The 17,578-nt window shown below is 39.2% G+C and overlaps 1 protein-coding gene across 9 annotated transcripts in view; it reads left to right on the top strand.

Moving 5' to 3' along the window:
• Positions 1-14,343, top strand: part of CDC14B (cell division cycle 14B) — a 101,461-nt gene extending 87,118 nt beyond the window's left edge. For 2 of the 9 annotated variants that reach the window (XM_081236960.1, XM_081236955.1), the window contains exons 13-14: positions 5,637-5,753; positions 10,680-14,343. In XM_081236960.1, the coding sequence (XP_081093086.1) occupies positions 5,637-5,753; positions 10,680-10,716 (154 nt within the window). In that variant the 3' untranslated portion in view covers positions 10,717-14,343. Of the gene's footprint in view, positions 1-916; positions 1,062-1,848; positions 1,994-5,636; positions 5,754-5,946; positions 6,621-10,315; positions 10,518-10,679 lie in introns of those variants that run through there. The other 7 variants (XM_081236961.1, XM_081236959.1, XM_081236956.1 and 4 more) reach the window with 6 other exon arrangements.
• Positions 14,344-17,578: the final 3,235 nt, after the last annotated feature.

Raw genomic sequence — 17,578 nt, forward strand, 5'->3', positions numbered from 1 at the left:
GAAAACTATATGAGTAGTGGTGATTCTTAAAAGAAAGTTATAGTACATAAAGTAATCCAGTCATTGGTGTCTGTTTTACAGTCAATATTTGGGGAGAATTAAGTGTTAGAAATTGTAAAATTAGTAATTTTTTCAGAGAGCTTGTCTGATCCTGACTACCATGAAGACAGGAAATTATGTAGCACCATGATCTTGAAGTGATCTTCAGGACATAATGGCAAGTATATTATTGTCTGTGCTAAAACAGATTGGGTAGATTTTGTAACTTCATCCATGCTGCCTATTTTTCTGCATTGTGCTGATGATTTCTGCTAGACTTATTAGGGACAAAGGAAATGATGCATGAAGAGTGGAAGTGCATCCTAGGGGAACAGGTAAAAATCCAGATATAGTTAGCCTTGAAAATCCCTTAAAATCACCTTCACCAGTACAGTGTAGGTGGGTATGTTTCATCAATGAAAAATAATTCTCATGCCATGAGCTTTACTAGAGGAACAAATGAAAATCTATAAAGCAGACACATGCCTGTGTCAGTTCAGGGCTTTTTCTGTTTGTTTGTCTGGTTGGTTTTGCCTCCTTTTTCTCTGTGATTTGGTTTTCTGTGTGCATATTATGCTTTTTGAAGAATTTCAATCGCATAGCTATGACTCTAATTTCAATATCATACAATTAAATTAACATGGGGTAATTATCCAACTAGAGATTGGGTCTAATCTTTCTTTACCAAATATCAAATCGGTTCAAAACTGAAGACAGCATTTTTTTCCAACATAAAATGGCAAAATTTGATCCCTGTTTCCTGCTCCTTTGCATCGCAGGGTATCTAAAATTCACACGTGGCTTTATTTATTTATTATTTTATTTATTTTGGCTTCCCAATTTGAACATCTGTTCTTTCCCCTTCGCCCCTTTCCAGATGTTCCTTAGCTGTGCTGACCTCTGCACTGTGTAGTGTTGTCATCTGGTGGATTGTTTGTGACTACATTCTCCCCATCCTGCTATTCTGTCTCGATGGTTTAAGAACACAGTAGCCATCAGGACCCTTGACAGATAGCTGCTGTGTAAGTGTCCCATTCCACTTCTCTACTAGTGCTCACCTCTGGTGTCCAGTGTGTTTCTCATGATGCATGTTTTTCTCACTATCAGCTCTTCTAAGCTTTGTTGATTTGCCTTTTTTCCAAGGTTCTTATTCTGAATCTTTGCACTTCATGGGTTGGTGACAGGGAAGGAAGTCTTCTCTGTTACTTTCATACCAGGGATATTAAAAGTAACACGCTTCGTTTAAGATGTGCTTACTCTTAACAGATTTTTTGAAGTAGCGATTTATGATGACAATGACATAGTTTCTTTTTCTTATCAAAAATGTATAGTTAGTTTGGGGTAATTGGGGTGGTTTTCTTTCAGTCAGTTGTCTGTACAACTTTCCTCTGGTTTTCTAGAGTAAATATTGTTAATATATCCTTTCCAATCTAGCAAAAAGCATTTTCCCACTGGTTTTCTGCTGTTAGTAAAGACTTTATTTTGTAGCCATGAGGTCTAGTGAGCATTGCATCCTTTTTCACCTCTGATTCTGCCATTGTACACGGTGCTCTCTCAGCAGGCACCTGCTTCCCTAATAAATATTCTGTCTTGAGTATGCAGAATTTTCTCCTGTACCTCGTTTCACTTCCTCCCCTTTAGGGAATACAGTTAAGTATAGTCTTCAACACTTGGTGTTGAATGAAAATAGGAAAGCAGAGAAAACTGGAGTCCTTTGTTTATGTTTGTGTTTCCACATGACAGTCACTGTGCTCCTTTTTCCTTCCCACTTTCCTCCTTTCCCATAAGTAACCAGAATGCTTTTATTAGGTTAATAGAGGCAGAATTTGTATTCTCTTGATATCTTTCGTCATTAAATGAATACCTTCACAGTGAAGAGACTCCTTTTCTGCAGAAGAATGTGGCAAGAAGCTTTCCTGGGAACATCATGTTAAGACCAAGAGCACAGAAAGGAGGGTGTATCCTGTGAGACTGTGGTTCACCATTACCCTCTTATGTCTAGGCTGCATTCTTTTTTTCTCTGAAACTTTTTCTTTAGCTCAAATTTTAAGAATTTCTTGTCTTGTTCCAACTTGGACTTGGGGGTTATAACGGAATACAAAAGTGCCTTCTAGGATCTCCTCCAAAGTAAAATTCCATTGCAACCAACTCTAGTACTTTGTGGTTCATTGAATGTTTTCAAATGGCTAGAAAAGATTTAAAAAACTAGCAGATGCCATTCTTTTCAAAATTAAGGAAAAGCTGCTTAACATGAACCTATATATGACATTTAAAAAAATCTTATTAATACAAGCTTATTACATAGGCGCATATACTATGTTTCTGATACGGATTATCCCTTCAGGTGTTTTGTTCCTTTACTTCTCTTACTGAGCCTAGATTTCACACATTTGGACTCAGGGCCATCACACACTGCATAGACTTATTCTTCTCAAACTATTCCAAGTGGCAATTTCAAACAGGTGGAGTCATTGCTAATAATGTTTAGGCGCTTCATGATTGTATTATTTTTTGCAGGGTAAGTTTAAAAAATGGTCTCTATCAGGCTCTTTTCTTTTTAATATTCTATGAAAGACATAACATTTTTTGTTATTACTGACATTTGCCATTGTATTTCTAGCCCAAAGCAGAGTATTCACTTTAGCCTGCCCTGATTAATTTGGAATTTACAGAAACAAAAGCTTTCAACAATAACAGTAATGTAAACAGATATAATCCTTATAATTATCCTTTGAGGTGACTACTCATGGGCACTGTTGTTGACATTCACCTCTATTGGCTGATGATGTAGCATCGCCTGATAGGTTGTTTCCTGGCATGCCTGGAGAGCTTCCCTATAACAGCACTTCACATGCTGCTTCAGACCTTTTAGACAGTGAGTGGGAAAGGCATCTCTGCAGGTTGCAGGGCCTCAGGCCCATCATTTTGCAGGCTCTTTTTGTATCAGTGGTGGACAATCAGTGTAAATAGTGCATGGCCTCGCTGAACGATTCTCTTCTTGGAATGAACATTTATTTTCAAAGTACTTTGTGACTTGATAGGTGAGAGACCTGGCTTTTCAATTTTTTGCTTTGCCTCAAGTTGCAGATATCTTTGTATCCAAAATAGGAAAATATTGGGCCTCAAAAGATACTGCAGAGAAGAAAACGAACTCTAGTATGGGCAAGAGATAGAAGGTAGGACTGAGGGTTCTATCAGGAAAAGATGGAAAAAGGAGAAATGACATTTGCTGAATGCTGTCCTGCAGAGCCGTGTGATTGGCCTCGTGTGCAAGGTGGGGGGTAGTGAGTTCCCACATCCCTGTGGCAGAGTGAATACTTCACACGTTTACTAGCTTAACCCACCTTAGGGTGTTAACTTGTAGGATATCTCAGGTAATATCTAAGTGTAGTTGCTGTGTTTCCTTCCCACTTTATTGATGTATAACCTACAGATGTAATAACTGCTCTGTTCTTAATGTAAATAACTGGTGACCTGAATCTTTACTGATGAGATTAATGCATTCCAAATTTCTATCATGCTCTCATTTTCAAAATCGCACATAAATTATTAGCTATTAATATTATATTACTTCACATGAATTGTTTACACTAATTTTATAGGGAAATAAGTACTTTTAAAAAGATGTTTCCTATCAGCCTAAAATATGATTTAGCAGTAATTTCTTGTTTTGAATAGTATTTAAACATAATAGCTAACTTAAGAAATCAGGAGGTAAATTTCCTAAGCAGGCAATGTATTGGCTCTTGTTTTTTTCCTCATATTAATGATTTTACAGTGTGATAGTTGATACTTTTGACCATAAGTGGCCTCAAATTATTTGAAAAGTAGATGTTGTATTTCAAAAAAAGCCAACAGGAGTCTCATTTTCTCCATTTGTAAAAAATGGAGATAAAACTCATGAACCTCACTGAGTGAGTGAGAGGTCTCGGGACAGTAGTAGCAGCACCAAGCCCTGGGCCTGGGCCTTAGAAATAGCAATGGAAGCGCTACAGTTTGTTTCCATTTTGTTTGTTTTTTTTTTAATGAAAAATTCTAGATTCACATTCTTAACAAAGACAATTAAATATTTCCTCTTCACTTTATCAAATCAGAAAGAATTTAAAAATAAATCCTTGTTTTCGAGGATAGAATTTATATGCCAGGGCAGTTGGTACCCTCTTCGATAATATAATTATGTCTGCATATACATTTTCTATTTTGTTAAAACAGTCAACATTTAGGATGATAAAACTTTATCAGAAATCCTGAATCAAGCATTGGCTCATTTACCCAGGATCAGTTTCCCTCAGTGATATTGAAGGCCTGATTCATAAGGCTTTCAGAAATGGTTCTTGGATAAGGAGAAACAGCTAGGCTAGGAGTTCCCCTCCCTCAGCCTTCTACTTCTCTCCCCCAAATGGCTCGAAAACTACTGACCTCCAGACTTCTGCTCTGGTGCAGTACAACCCATTGTTTTTTTAATGATGAGAAGTTAGTATTTTACTAAATGTTGAATATCCCATGGTTTGAGTAATATTAAGATTATAAGAATTTACTACATTTTAAGGACCTGGCATTGGTTATTTACTAATGTGGTGTTAACACAGGCATAGGAGGTAGGACTGACTGCTAGTTCGTTGTAATGGTTTCTCTTTACGCATGAGCTGGGCTCTCATAAGTTGTTGTTGGCTATCTCACCTTTATGTTTGGATATGAGAGGAGAAAGCTTTTTCAAGTATTTTCTCTCACAGATAAATAAAAGTTGAGTATATGTAAATGTGTATGTATGCAGTTCAGTGTTTTAGTCATTATCTCTTGAAGAAAAGAATTGCTTGTAAAATTTTTTGGTGTTTTCTGCTGTTGTCCCTCTGACAATTCAGTGAGGAATTTTAAAACACCCTCTACTTATGAACAGGTATTCTGTGTGGGCTTTATCTGAGGGTGTTCTTTCTGATTCATGAATTTGCCTCCTGGGCAGTCTACTTCCATAGGTCTCAGTTCCTTGAGATGTCTAGAGTTTAATTAAATCAAGTTTCACAAAATTTAAACAGCTTCACTTTAATGGTACTGGGTGACTTTGTAAGTGGTTGTAAGCCAGCCCAAAAAATTCTGTTTGAACATACTTTTAAAATTTGAAATGTTATAAAAAATTACTGTTGATTTGATGTCTATTGCTTGTACTTCCAGCTCTGAAGAGTGAATACTGTATATATATTTATATTCGTAGTCTTTAGAGTTTGGGGTTTTTAAATGATTTCTTGTTTCATGACTAGAATTCTGAGAATTTATTTTTACTTTGGGGCACAAAAATTTGTCTTACTGATTGATTTCTTTGGTGTGGGAATTGCTTGACATGCCAGGTCATTTCATTTTCCAAAAGCAAAGTTCTTTGGTTATCTTTGTGTAAACCTTCATAGGGAAATGAGATGCTTTATTTCAAAAGACCTTGATGTAAAAGTGTGTTTCAGATTTTCTTTTTGGCAAATGTGTTTATGGAAAATCCTGTCCGTTCTCAAGAAAATAACTTGCACTAAAGTGCAAAAATGCCTTCCTCTGTCAAGTATTTGCAAATTGCTTCAGTGAATATAATGTTATCTTTTTCCAACTGTTTTCAGAATAATTCTTCAGTCCAGTGTTCAGAGCTGTAAAACATCTGAACCTAACATTTCTGGCAGTGCAGGCATTACTAAAAGAACCACCAGATCTGCTTCAAGAAAAAGCAGTTTTAAAAGGTGAGAAAAGAATTCTACTCTTCTGAAATGTTCTAAGCATTGGTGTTTCAGTTTAATCTTCTGGAGATAGAAATGAAGACAGGAGAAAGCAGAGTCCCTGTGGTAGGAAATTAATCAAAAATGTTTCACTTGTTCATCATCTAAGAAAATCTGGACCATTTTAATTTGGGGTTTTGTTTTGTTTTGTTTACAGAGGTGATTCTCAACACTGGAAATGTGGTCTCTGGGTCATAATATGGGAAAGTTGAGAATGCTGTACTTCTAAGTTCTTAAATTAAAAACTTCCAAAGCTCTCTGTCAGGACTTGGAGGAAATCCTTCTGTCTGTATATCAGATCCAGCATAATTGTTGGAGAATTAATTGCAAATAAGTGTGATGGTGGAAAAATGAGAGCTCTCGTGAGTTTGGGATCCTTCTTTACCTAGCGACTATCCTCTTGGCCACAGTCTATATATACCCAAGGGCGCTAGCTTTTTCACTTTCTGGCCCAGCATCTTTCACTTCCTTCATTAATAGAGGCTTTCACAAAAAAATGGACATGTTCTGTGACCAAATCCATTACTCACCATTGTTTTTGGATGTTTATCATGAACTGAGACATTTCATTTTTAACATACTCCAAAAACAGATCCCCTTTTAGGGGAGAGCCGATTGCCCACTTCCTATCATCTCAGGAGGGATAGGCAGGCAGGCACCTTTTTTGTGTTTGTGTATCTTTGCCTTGAGCTGGCAACCCATGAGGTCCTGAGCATGACAGTACTGTGCTCAGGGCACAGTGTTGTCTTATAGAGACCACAAGCAACCTGAAGATAATCTGAACCAGACTTTAAAACGTCCTTCACAGTTTTCCTTGCTTCTTTTTGACTTCCCTGCCCTCAGATCTTTGAGGCTTTGGGCCTGCGTTGACCTTCAGTGCTAAGGTAGTCTCTGGTGCAGTCCGACGGCAGCTTGTGTCCTGAGGGACTCACTGACAATCTAGAGAGCTCTGTGTATTTTGCTTTTGTAAGGAATTGTTCCATTCCGCCACTCTCCTTCTTTGCTGATTCTTTTGTACAGTTTTACTATAATCTTTTACTTGCCAGAGAACGTGATAGTGCCTCAATACAAGTATTTGAGAATTGGGCACTGACTCATGATTTTAGGGTTTAAAACTTTTCATTAGAAAGGTATCAAATATTCTTACTCTTTTTACTCTAATTCACTGAGAAGAATATTAGAGAAATACTGACAAAAAGTCAGATTTAGGTACATTATAACATAATATCAGAATGTTATTTATAATAGTAAGAAATAGGAAATGATTGATGAATTCTGCCAAATGAATCGAGAGCCATGTTTTCAAAGGAAAGTTAATGACCTGGGTTAATTGCTCATGGAGCAATAAGTGAAAAGGGCTACACATAAAAATTATGAAGTATTGCTCTAAGTTTGTAAATGTAAAATATACTTTATATATATATGTGTGTAAAAGTGTATAGATGTGTAAATATTTATAAGCTTAAATATTTATAGATGTGGACATTTCTGTTGGGCTGGCCAAAAAGTTCGTTCGGATTTTTCCGTACCATCTTACCAAAAAACCCAAAAGAATTTTGTGGCCAACCCAATATATATGTAGAGAAGTGAGATAAAGGAAAAGTATGCCATAATGCTAACAGTTCTTCTGGTTGGTAGGACATTTGGGGATTTTTTTTCTTTTTTTTATCATTTTCTTTTTTTCTAACTTTTCTACAATAAATGAGGGGAAATGCGAGTTTTTTTAACTTGGACACTTTTATGTAAATTAAATAATTAAAAATTCAAATAAAGGGCCTGCTGTCAATGATAGTTAGACATGTTTTGAATGGACATATTCTTTTCAGACTTCTATCACAGCCGAGTGTATTTTGCACATTTAATTCTGCTTTCTGCTTTTCTGGATGGCACTCTCCAGGTTTCAGAGGAGTTGGCTAGAGTCCTGGAGCCGGGACTGCACTTACCCGGTCATACCACGCTCCTTGTAGGGTGTGGACGTATGGCAGTTTTTCCATCTAGGTCTTGTCTAGTGATCTAAGCTTGTGTTTCTCAGCAGAGGTGGTTCCTGATTGCAGTGAGCATCTGCCTGAGGTCCCTGGACTTGTTGCTTTGAGGGCTGTAAAGTAGAGTTCAAACTGAATAGCTTGACCAAATATTGAAATGGCCCAAAGAAAGCAGTTTTCAGGCATTCGGGATAGTGCTGAAAACAAAAAAAAAAACTTCTTTTAAATTCTGAAATGGACTTTCAGAGATTTGGAGGGGCAAAAAAGTAAAACCACGAGAGTTAATTGGGTTTCACAGTGCTTTTAACCATGCCCTCCATGCCGGGTCTCCTTTACCTCCTTCTGGGCTTTGGCCTGTATTTACATCACCTTAACTGTGACCACGTACAGCTCACAAGAGAAAGGCAAATATGTTATGCACAGGTCCCATTCCCTGCTTCTAGGAAATAATGGGAGTCAGCACCCAAGCTGTAGCCTGAAGTTTTTGTCCTATGGGATAGTATTCGTTTTTGGTTGGAGGGTAGTGAGAGAATTAACACAATTGTACATAATCTGATTCAGGACAAAATAATATGAGCTGAGATTGTTGAGTAATTTTAAAGTATTGAATAGAAATCTTTTCTTTGAACAGCAGTACACACACACACATGCACACACAAAATAGTACACCATTTTTGCACCATTTCCGTGTACATTCATAAACACTTGCAAGGCGCCAGGGTTGCCGGTCTGCTGTTATTCCCATTTGTGAGGCCTTCTCTCTTGCAGGTTGATGTTGTTTGTACGTCATCATCATCATCTCTATTGTGCCATAGAACTTGACCTTTCATTTCCATGTTCTATTCTACTCTTTGAGGCTTTCCAGGATGAAGACCTCACCAAAATTCACTTTCCATTGATTTGGTTCTTTTGATTTTTGACAGTTTACTGAGAGGCTTTACATCTTTGAAGAACTTTTCCACGAACATGTTAAAAGAGCATTTATTTGGAGACTGAAAAAATATGAGTGTTGTCATAAGTATTTGTTGTTGGGAAGAATTGCCACCATGTTTCTCTCATGGCAGGTGACTGATTATTCTCCCATGTATCCATTGAACATTAGCCACATCTAAGCTTAAATTGTGGGTGACAAGCTCTGCTTGGCACAGCTGTGGCAGTTCAGGCACAGAAACACTGGAGTGTCTGGTGGCGGATGGGGTGCTGAGAGGAGTCTGTGTAGCACCTTCCTCATCCCCTTTCTTAAGTCCAGAGAAGTAAATTAATGGGCTTCTACACGTCCCACTTCCTGTTAGAGCTAGAAACCCATTTTAATGTTTCTGTTTTAATAATTAATCCACTGAAGAACCAGCTAAATAGAATTGGCCTATTTCTCAGTGTTGTTGTATCAACTCTGAAGAGCTCCCTGAGAATGAGTCTCGAACATTTCATCATCGAGCCTTCGATTGAGAACCTGTAGCCACCTTATTTGATGTCATTCAATTCGGTTCATGTCTTTACACTGCTCACCCATTGAGTGCATGTTTCTGTAAGCTTATACTGTTTCTTTGGGGCAGTCTTTTGTTTCTTTTTTTAAAAATTATAACTTCATTTGTTTTCTAAGAAAACTGTCATGTATAAGTGCCTTTTTTATTCCAACTTGCATCATTGGGAAACATCACTTTCTGCTCCACCTGCCAAACCAAACCAATGTTCATTGCTTTGGGGTATTTTGTACCTAATTATTCATAGTTTGGAGGAAAATAAATGCTCGGGCTCTTTCTTCAGCCGCTGAAACCATGAGTCTCTTCACAAGCCCTTCAGTTGGCGTAACTACATTTAGGACTTCAGCTTTTTAAGTCTTCTCATTTGTTACGTTTGCCATCATCATACCTGTCACTGCTTCTTGTTCCTTAGAGTCTCAGATCTCAGTGTCTGTTCCATCACCTCTGGGCTTTAATTCTTTGTCATTGCCATTATGTTTAAAAACTATATCACTGTAGAAGCCCCAGAACGTTGTATCTAAATACTCTTTTATGCTGGTTACCTCTGTTCCTTTAAAATATTAATCTCCCTTTGAAATTTCAGATATTTTCCCTCTTGGCTCCACCAACTAACCTGGACCTTTATACTCAGTACTCTGTTGGGGTCTCGGAAAACTAAATGTTTGATTCAGATGAGCTGCTCTGATAGAGCACCATTATCATCATCCAAGTGAGGGTCACCTCCAGATTGGAATTGGTTTCTCTCTTTTCCTTTGCCTTAGTTGTTCTCTGAAAGTTGCTATTTAGTTGAAAGTTAAAGTGATCAGTTGGGGAAGGAAAGAAAGGAGGTAGGGTGAAGATCAATGTAGGTCAATTATTCACGAACAGCAAAGGGTCGGCGGCTGTCCCCTTGCAGCTGTGCAGCAGTGCGGAGCAAGGTGGGAGCAGGTGCGGGGTGCCTGCTGCGCTCTGCTAAACTGGAAACTGCTTGCTGTGCCCCAGCTTTTTCTGTGACCGACTTCTGGCTTTGGAAATAATCAAGTAACACTTCTTTATCTTTTCATTCTTTCCACTTCTCCCACAGCCTGATTCCTCAGAGGGAAAGAAGGAAAAGGAATGCTTTGCAACAAATGCCCTTAATGGCATTATGGTACTCTCATTGCTCGGCTGCTTTTGCTCTCCCTTCTTTTTTTATTGTTGTTTTATTGTTTTTTAATTTTTTGCAGAACTAAACCTTTTTCTGCTCTGCCTCTTCTCTCCTGTTTGGCTTTACTTTATGGTTGATATTGTACTGTCTTTTCCAAAGTATCTGTCATTAAAGAATTATACAAAGTGTATACTTTTTAGCATGTCAATATTTTTATTATGTTGCCTTCCTTGTCTTTGATAACTACATATGGGACACTTAAAAGCCTTCATGGTAAAATCCTTTTTTTTTTCCCCTGTAGTCCCTCCATTTCAAGGACTAAAACAGTCTTGCGTTAAGTAAAAACCTGTGACCAGAACTGAAGGAAGACTCTAGGAACAGAAAACTACAACGGGACTTTAGCACAATTTATTTGGGAACAAAACAGAATTGCAAAAGCCTTAGCTGCTTTCCACCTAAGAAGTTTATTCAATGAAGAAAATGTCCACTGGAATTTAAATAACTACATGAGTTTGGGTACAAGTGAATGACTTGAAGAGGGCCCAACTCTCCTTCTATAGAAATGTCTTTAACAAAAAAGCTGTTGTAAATTAGTCTCAGGTGTAAATATCAAAGCCCTCTGTTATCAGGAGAGCTGACTAGTCTGTGTGGTGCACGTGTGTCCCTGTGATGGCAATCATTTTACCTGCTGGCCTTCAGAAGAATTGAGGGTCTGATGGAGGTTTTTTACTTATTTATTTGCTGTTCACCCTGTGTCAAAATTTATAAAGATAAAACAAGCATTACTGAAATGGTACTTTCTGTAATTTGATACTATTTGGTTTAATCATCTTCACTTTAGTATTTGTAATACTGTTATAACGTTAACTCTGTCAAGTACCCAAGCTGCTTGTCTTCCACCAAAGAGTGCTTTATTAACAAGAATCTGTGAAAACCACATTTGAAGACTGTTGCATGTTGCGGTACTTTGGTAACCTAAAACTTTCAAGAGAACGTTAATAGTAGCTTTAGAAGACTCAGGAGGAGAAACTGGCTTCAGAGTTGGAAGACTGTTGTAAGTCATTCCTTTGTCATTTCGAGACTGAAGAATGCCAAGGCTGCCCACTATTTGGTTGCCCAGTCATACAAAATTAAAATCATATTTCCTTCCATGCAGGAAAAAAACCCCACACTGTTGGTGTTTCCCCTGGAAACAGTGATCCCAAATAATGGTGACTTTTTTAAAAAGTTACTTTGTTAGGGTCTTTCTCTGTAGCATTGTGGATTTTTTTTGTTATGTGAATGACCTAAGGCCATTCACACACCCTTTGGTTTCAGTGACAGTTATTCCTATCTGGATTTCAGTTGTTTGTAAATAAGAAACTCACTGTTGCCTTTGGTTAGGGAATACAACTAATAACTCTTTGCAGAGTGCCTTCTCCCCTCAACCCCACAGACACACAGCAGAGTCTGTAATGTAAAACAATCACAAAACAGTATTTATTTGCTGCTAAAAAAAAAAATGGGACCCAAAAGAAAAAAATACTTGTAGTCATCTTGGTTACTTCCATAAGAAGTGAATGGTGTAGTTATTGTTAACCAGTGTTTGCCTGTCCTAGTTTGGAGAATGGGGAGATGATACAATATTAAAAGGCAAAATGCCTTCACGTTATAAGATGAATGAATCAGGTCAGTAGGCAATTCCATTTTTAAAAAGCTGCCTTTTTTAATACAAATATGAAGAATAAGGAATGGTTGGAATAAACAGATTAAAAAGTCTGTTAATGCAGAAACTAATTAGAAGACGGTGGATCTATTTTGGTATTTACTCTCTTGGAGTAAATTGTAAGGTTGCCTAGTTTTGAGGGGAGATGGAAGATGCCATTGTTTTGGCCAAACAAGCATCTCCTCCTCATTGGGCACCATGAGGGCCATGCCAGCTCTTTTCTGAGGACTAGACCTCAGAAAAACAGTGTTTTTCTATCCCTGGAAGTTCATAAATACAAAGACCTACTTACCTGAGGGAAGACAGCTCTTCATTAAGCTTTGAGTGGGAGGGAAAACCTTCTGTTTGCTGTGTTGGTCTGGGAGATGATACTAAATATTCAAGCTGTGCCCAGGCATTAAACACTGAATTCTCAGGGCAACTCTTCTTCCCTTTATACTTTTAAAGGCCATCTCCTACATAAATAATCCCGGTAGTTGTGAAAATCAAACTTCCATCTGAACCGTTCTTGCTGGTCAGAACAAGTAAATGTGCCGTCAGCCTCACAGTGAATAAGCCATTTGGTGTCTCTTGGGCTTCAATGTACTTTTTGTTTTACAAATTGCCTTTTTGTGTGGCTGCTCAAGTTTCCAGCTAGAATTGCTGTCACTGTGGTTCTTTCTAAAAATCCTTGTATTTGACAGGCTCACTGAAATTAGTCATAGCAAACTAGTCATTTGTTAAAGAAGCATTCCTTGGAACACACAATTTGGGATAGTGCTTCAGATGGATTGTATAGCCCAGTGTTAAACGTACTGGGGACATCTAGAATCTAGGAAGTCTCTGGATCTGATTGATGGAAAGTTCTTCCTGCTGTGAATAAAAGTAGACTCTTCCCCTGGCCCCCAACTGAAACTTTAACATACCCAAGAATCTTCTCAGATTCTCATTTTTAATTTGTTATAGAAGATCTTGTTGCTATGGAATATGAAACAAGGCATGTCAGATGGAGAGATTTCTTTAACTTCAGAGCCTTAAATAACTTTGAAAGTACACCAAGACAGTTTCCATTGGAATTAAAATTAGAAATGAATATTTTTAGGTGCCCTTGAAGCTTTCTGGGGACTCAAACCATCAGGAGTTAGGGACAGTCCAAAAGAAGGGTGGTCTGCCAAACTGGGTACCTAGACATATAGACAGACTTCCATTATATAATGCTACAGAAAAACTAGAGATCCCTCTCACCTGTCGGTGAAGAGGGATGGATCCTGAGCAGTGCCTCACTAAAACAAGCAGCCTTACTTGTCAAGATGTAGCTGCATCTAAGCGGCCCGCCACTCTTCTAGTCTCCAGAATTTTTCTGTTGTGAACTCGATCCTCTTAGCCTGTCCCCCACCCACTTCCTTCCCTGCCCTCCTCCGCCTCTCACAGGGGTGATTTCTACCTCTTGGGCCCCGACAAGATTGAAGGAGTCCCCAAGTGTTCTCATGAGGCGATGTGTCTCCCCTTGGGTGAGCCGTTTGGACCATCAGGTGTTCTGGGCTGCGTCATGCCAAGAGCTCTGGGAGCCCTTCCCTTGCTTGACCAGTGGGCCTTGCGTTCCTTTGATGTTTGTCAGAAAGTGGCTGAGCTGCTTCTCTTCATACAGTTTTTAAAGTGATGATTGCATTTTGGAAAGCAGTGCTCATCACAAACAACTTTAAAAACATACTTTAATTTTTTCATAGTTCTTTCCCACCGAAACTGTCCTTGTGGGGCTAGCTGCTGCTCTTCCTTTTCCCCTAAATCTGGGTATCCTCCATGTCACTAAGTGGAAATACTACAGATGTGTTTAATTGACTGGACAGTTCACCTAATCTGTGTAGGAAATTACCTCCTTAATTGCCCAGTAGAATTAACTGTCAGCAGATATATTCATCTGATTATATTACTGCAGTTTTATATTAATGATTTGCAGACTTTTATCTAACCTTCACTCATGTATAGATTATTAAAACTTTTAAAATGTAACTGATTAATCAGTATTGGATCAATCATTGTCTTGATTTTTTTAAATTAAAATGTATATTTCTAATCATATTTTATAAAGCTGAGAGAACTGGTTGAATGAATGTTTATTTTCCTGAAGGTATTTTTAAGATAAAGCTTCATAATGGCATGTAAACTTTGCATATCTGTATAGTTTGATACATATTGTCACATTTGTGTATTGTAACTGGTTTTATACGAAATGTTGAATAGTGGAAATTGTATAATTATAATCATGTAATTAAAAGTATTAACCAAAGAGCCTTTTGAGTTTTTTATTCACTTATCATTCTGAATCCTGGTAGGCAGTGGTTAAAGTATAAAGTGGATGTAACCCTCTGTAGTATTAGTTTGCTAGGACTGTTATATACCAAAATACTGTGATCTGAGAGGCTTCAAAAACAGAAATTAATTTTCTTACAGTTCTGGAGGCTGGAAATCCAAGATCAGGCTGTCAGCAGGGTTAGTTTCTTCTAATGCCTCTCTCCTTGGCCTTTTCTCTGTGCCCTCCAGTCCCTGGTGTCCCTCTATCTGTCCTCCATTTCTTAAAATACGAGTCAGGTTGGATTAGGATCTATCCTAATGGTCTCATTTTAACTTAATTACCTCTTTAAAGGCAGTGTCCCCAGATACAGTTAGTTACATTCTGAGGTAGTGGTGGAAGGGTTCCAACTTAAGAATTTGGGGGTATACAGTTTAGTCCATAACATCTTCCCCAGGATAAGACAGTAAGCAAGTGAGGGGACTCCTGCTAAGAACTCATTTACACACACCCACTAACCTGCTCAGGCATGCAAAGGTTTGGCTTCTCTGGAAACCGCTAAGGATAAGACACAAGTAAGTCAGGCCCTTAGAGTCTTGTAGGTTATATGCACCATAGCCCCTTCATTTTGCCTGCCAAGGTCAGGATTAAAGTGCTGAGTAGAGGGCAGGACCAGTGCTAGAGCACTTCACATCCCAATGTATAACCCAGGACGCCATCCACAGTGTTAATTACCTGCCTTCCCTGTTGGTCTCTTGCAGGGCGGAATCCTAAAAGACCTAACTGCCCATACCATCATGCAGAGGTTGTGTCTAGGTTGTAGGAGTCTGTCCTGTTAAGGAGCTGTCCAGTTCCCCCAAGGAACTTAGCTTTGATTTGTGCTAGGATATGAGTTTTCAAAGTAAAAAGGGATCTTTCTTCTCACCCCTATCCAAACTCCTCCTGCACACCACTACTCGCAAAGAGCGATTTCCAGGCTCTGCAGTGTCTGCCTGCCCCTCTGTGGTTTACCCTGAGACCCGTGCTGAATTGTGTGCCCTCCTGCTGACCCACTGGAGCTCAGTTGGCATGGGCCAAGCAACTCAAGGTACATGGGACTGTGAAAGGGGCAGGCTTGGCAGCAAAGCTCTGAGGCTTGCAAGGCTCTGGATGAAACCATAGGGCGTGTCTGTTTCTCGTGGGAGCAGCTGTGGCTTCCAGGACTGTGCAGTGTGGGCAACCAGCCTCTGAGACCCCGGCCCTGTAGATTCTTGGTCTCCTTCTCTGTTGTTGACCACTGTCCAGTCCTCATTTACCACGTGGACAATTTGCTAAATCCCTCTGCTTCTGTTCCTCAAGTAAAATGGGAATAAAGAGAATTCCCACCTAACAGTTATAAGGAGAATTAAATGAGATAATACAGCATTTGGAAAGTGCTTAAAACAGCATTTGGCACACAGCTTTCAATAACTTAATTTTTTCATACATTTAAGGTAATTTTCTCTAGATAATTAGGTAAAGACCAATTTTTTGATAGCAGATTATGGTCCCTCAGTATCCACTGGTTTTGGTACCTGTAGCATAATTCCATGTAAGTATAATGGTGTACGTTTTTAAAGAGGTCAGACTATTTTGACTTCTGAGTCTCTTGAGAGTGGTTTGTTCAAGGCAGAGCAGGGGCAGAGTTAAGTAGAAAAGGCCCCTTCATGAGGCCCCATGAGTTTATTTAAATAGCAATTTGATAATGGAAAGAGCAATCAGCAATGTGCGTTCTAAAATGAGCTCTGCCACTTATTCTGTGACATTGGGGATCCTTTATCTGCCTCTTGGCCCTCCCTTTGTTCATCCGTAAAATTGGACTAATAAATGCATAGTGTTTGGATTGAAAGAGACAAAAGTACGCGATTGTGGCATAGTATGGGGCCCGGTGCCAGCGTGGAGCATAATATCCACCACTGCTTTCTTTTCCTCTGCCCGTGGGTCTTAAGTGCAGCTGTGGGTGCATTGGAAAGCCGTGTAGTGGGAGGAATTCTCCACAAATGTGATTTTTACCTTCTCTGCAATATGCCATGACTTCAATAATCATTCTCTCCCCATTGTTGCCCATGTAGGTAGTTTCCAACCTTTTACCTTTATACCACTGCTTGAATATTCCCATATGTAAATTCTTCTTGGGTGGTGCTGCTTATTTTCTTGGGATAAACTCTTTAAAAAGGCATTTCTAGGTCAGGGATATGCAAAGGTTTAAAGCTTTTGTTGTACAGTGCATCAAAAAAGAGTTTGGTATAATTGTTTGGAACACGGATTCTGGACCCAGACTGGGTGTAAACCTTTGCTCTGCTGCTTGTTAGCTGTGTGATTTGGGCCAGAGTGACAATATCTAATATGGTTGTATGAGGATTAAATGATTTGATATTTGCTAATTACTTAGAACAAGCACCTGGTACATACTAAGAGCCATATATATTATGTTCAATTTAAAAATTAAAATATTACCTTAATGCTCTTCAAAAGGACTATGATACATACAGTCCTCTGTACTCCCTCCGTCCCCCATCAGCAGCTGTTGTGACACTGCTGAGCTGGTTAATTAACAGGAGGACACTGACCCTAGTGCCATGGGTCATGGTCACCATCACTCCCTGCTATATATAGTCCTATCTTTTAGCTGCCCCATTATTCAGATTCGGGGCATTTTGCCTTCTAAGTGGTTGGCATAATATGCCCCTATGTTATATATAGTCTCACCATTTTCTCAGCTTATTGGAGGAGCATGTGGACTCTGGGAAACCCTTTCAGGTTCCTCTGCAGATAACCCCAGCTCCCTCAATGGGGAAGCTGGCCCAGTCCACGTGGAATGGAGATCCTTCTGTGCTGCCCCTGAAGCATGTCTGGTCTCCTTGCCTTGTCTCTAACTCTGTCTCATTTCTTTGCTAGCAAGTCTGCATGGCTTTGACATGCTTCTGGATGACGGGTGCCTTATCCCCACTGAGGTGCCCAGCTAAGGAGGCCTCCTGCGGGTCGGGAGCCTGGCCTTGGCCCCTCTGATTCTTATAATGGCCAAATATCATAGGTTAAGTGAGGAGAGCCTTTGGGTGGGAATAGAAAGAGTGGGGGAGGTAGTGAGGTTTGTGCGTCGTTTTACTTGTAGAAAGACAATGGTTTCTCTTCATCGTGGGTTTGCTTCCCTATGTAAAGCAAGATGATTTTTCAGGCAGACAGTTCTTCCTTGTGTAGGACTCCAGAG

Source organism: Mesoplodon bidens (genome assembly GCF_964165515.1).
Source record: "Mesoplodon bidens genome assembly, chromosome: 6".
NCBI lineage: Eukaryota > Metazoa > Chordata > Mammalia > Artiodactyla > Ziphiidae > Mesoplodon > Mesoplodon bidens.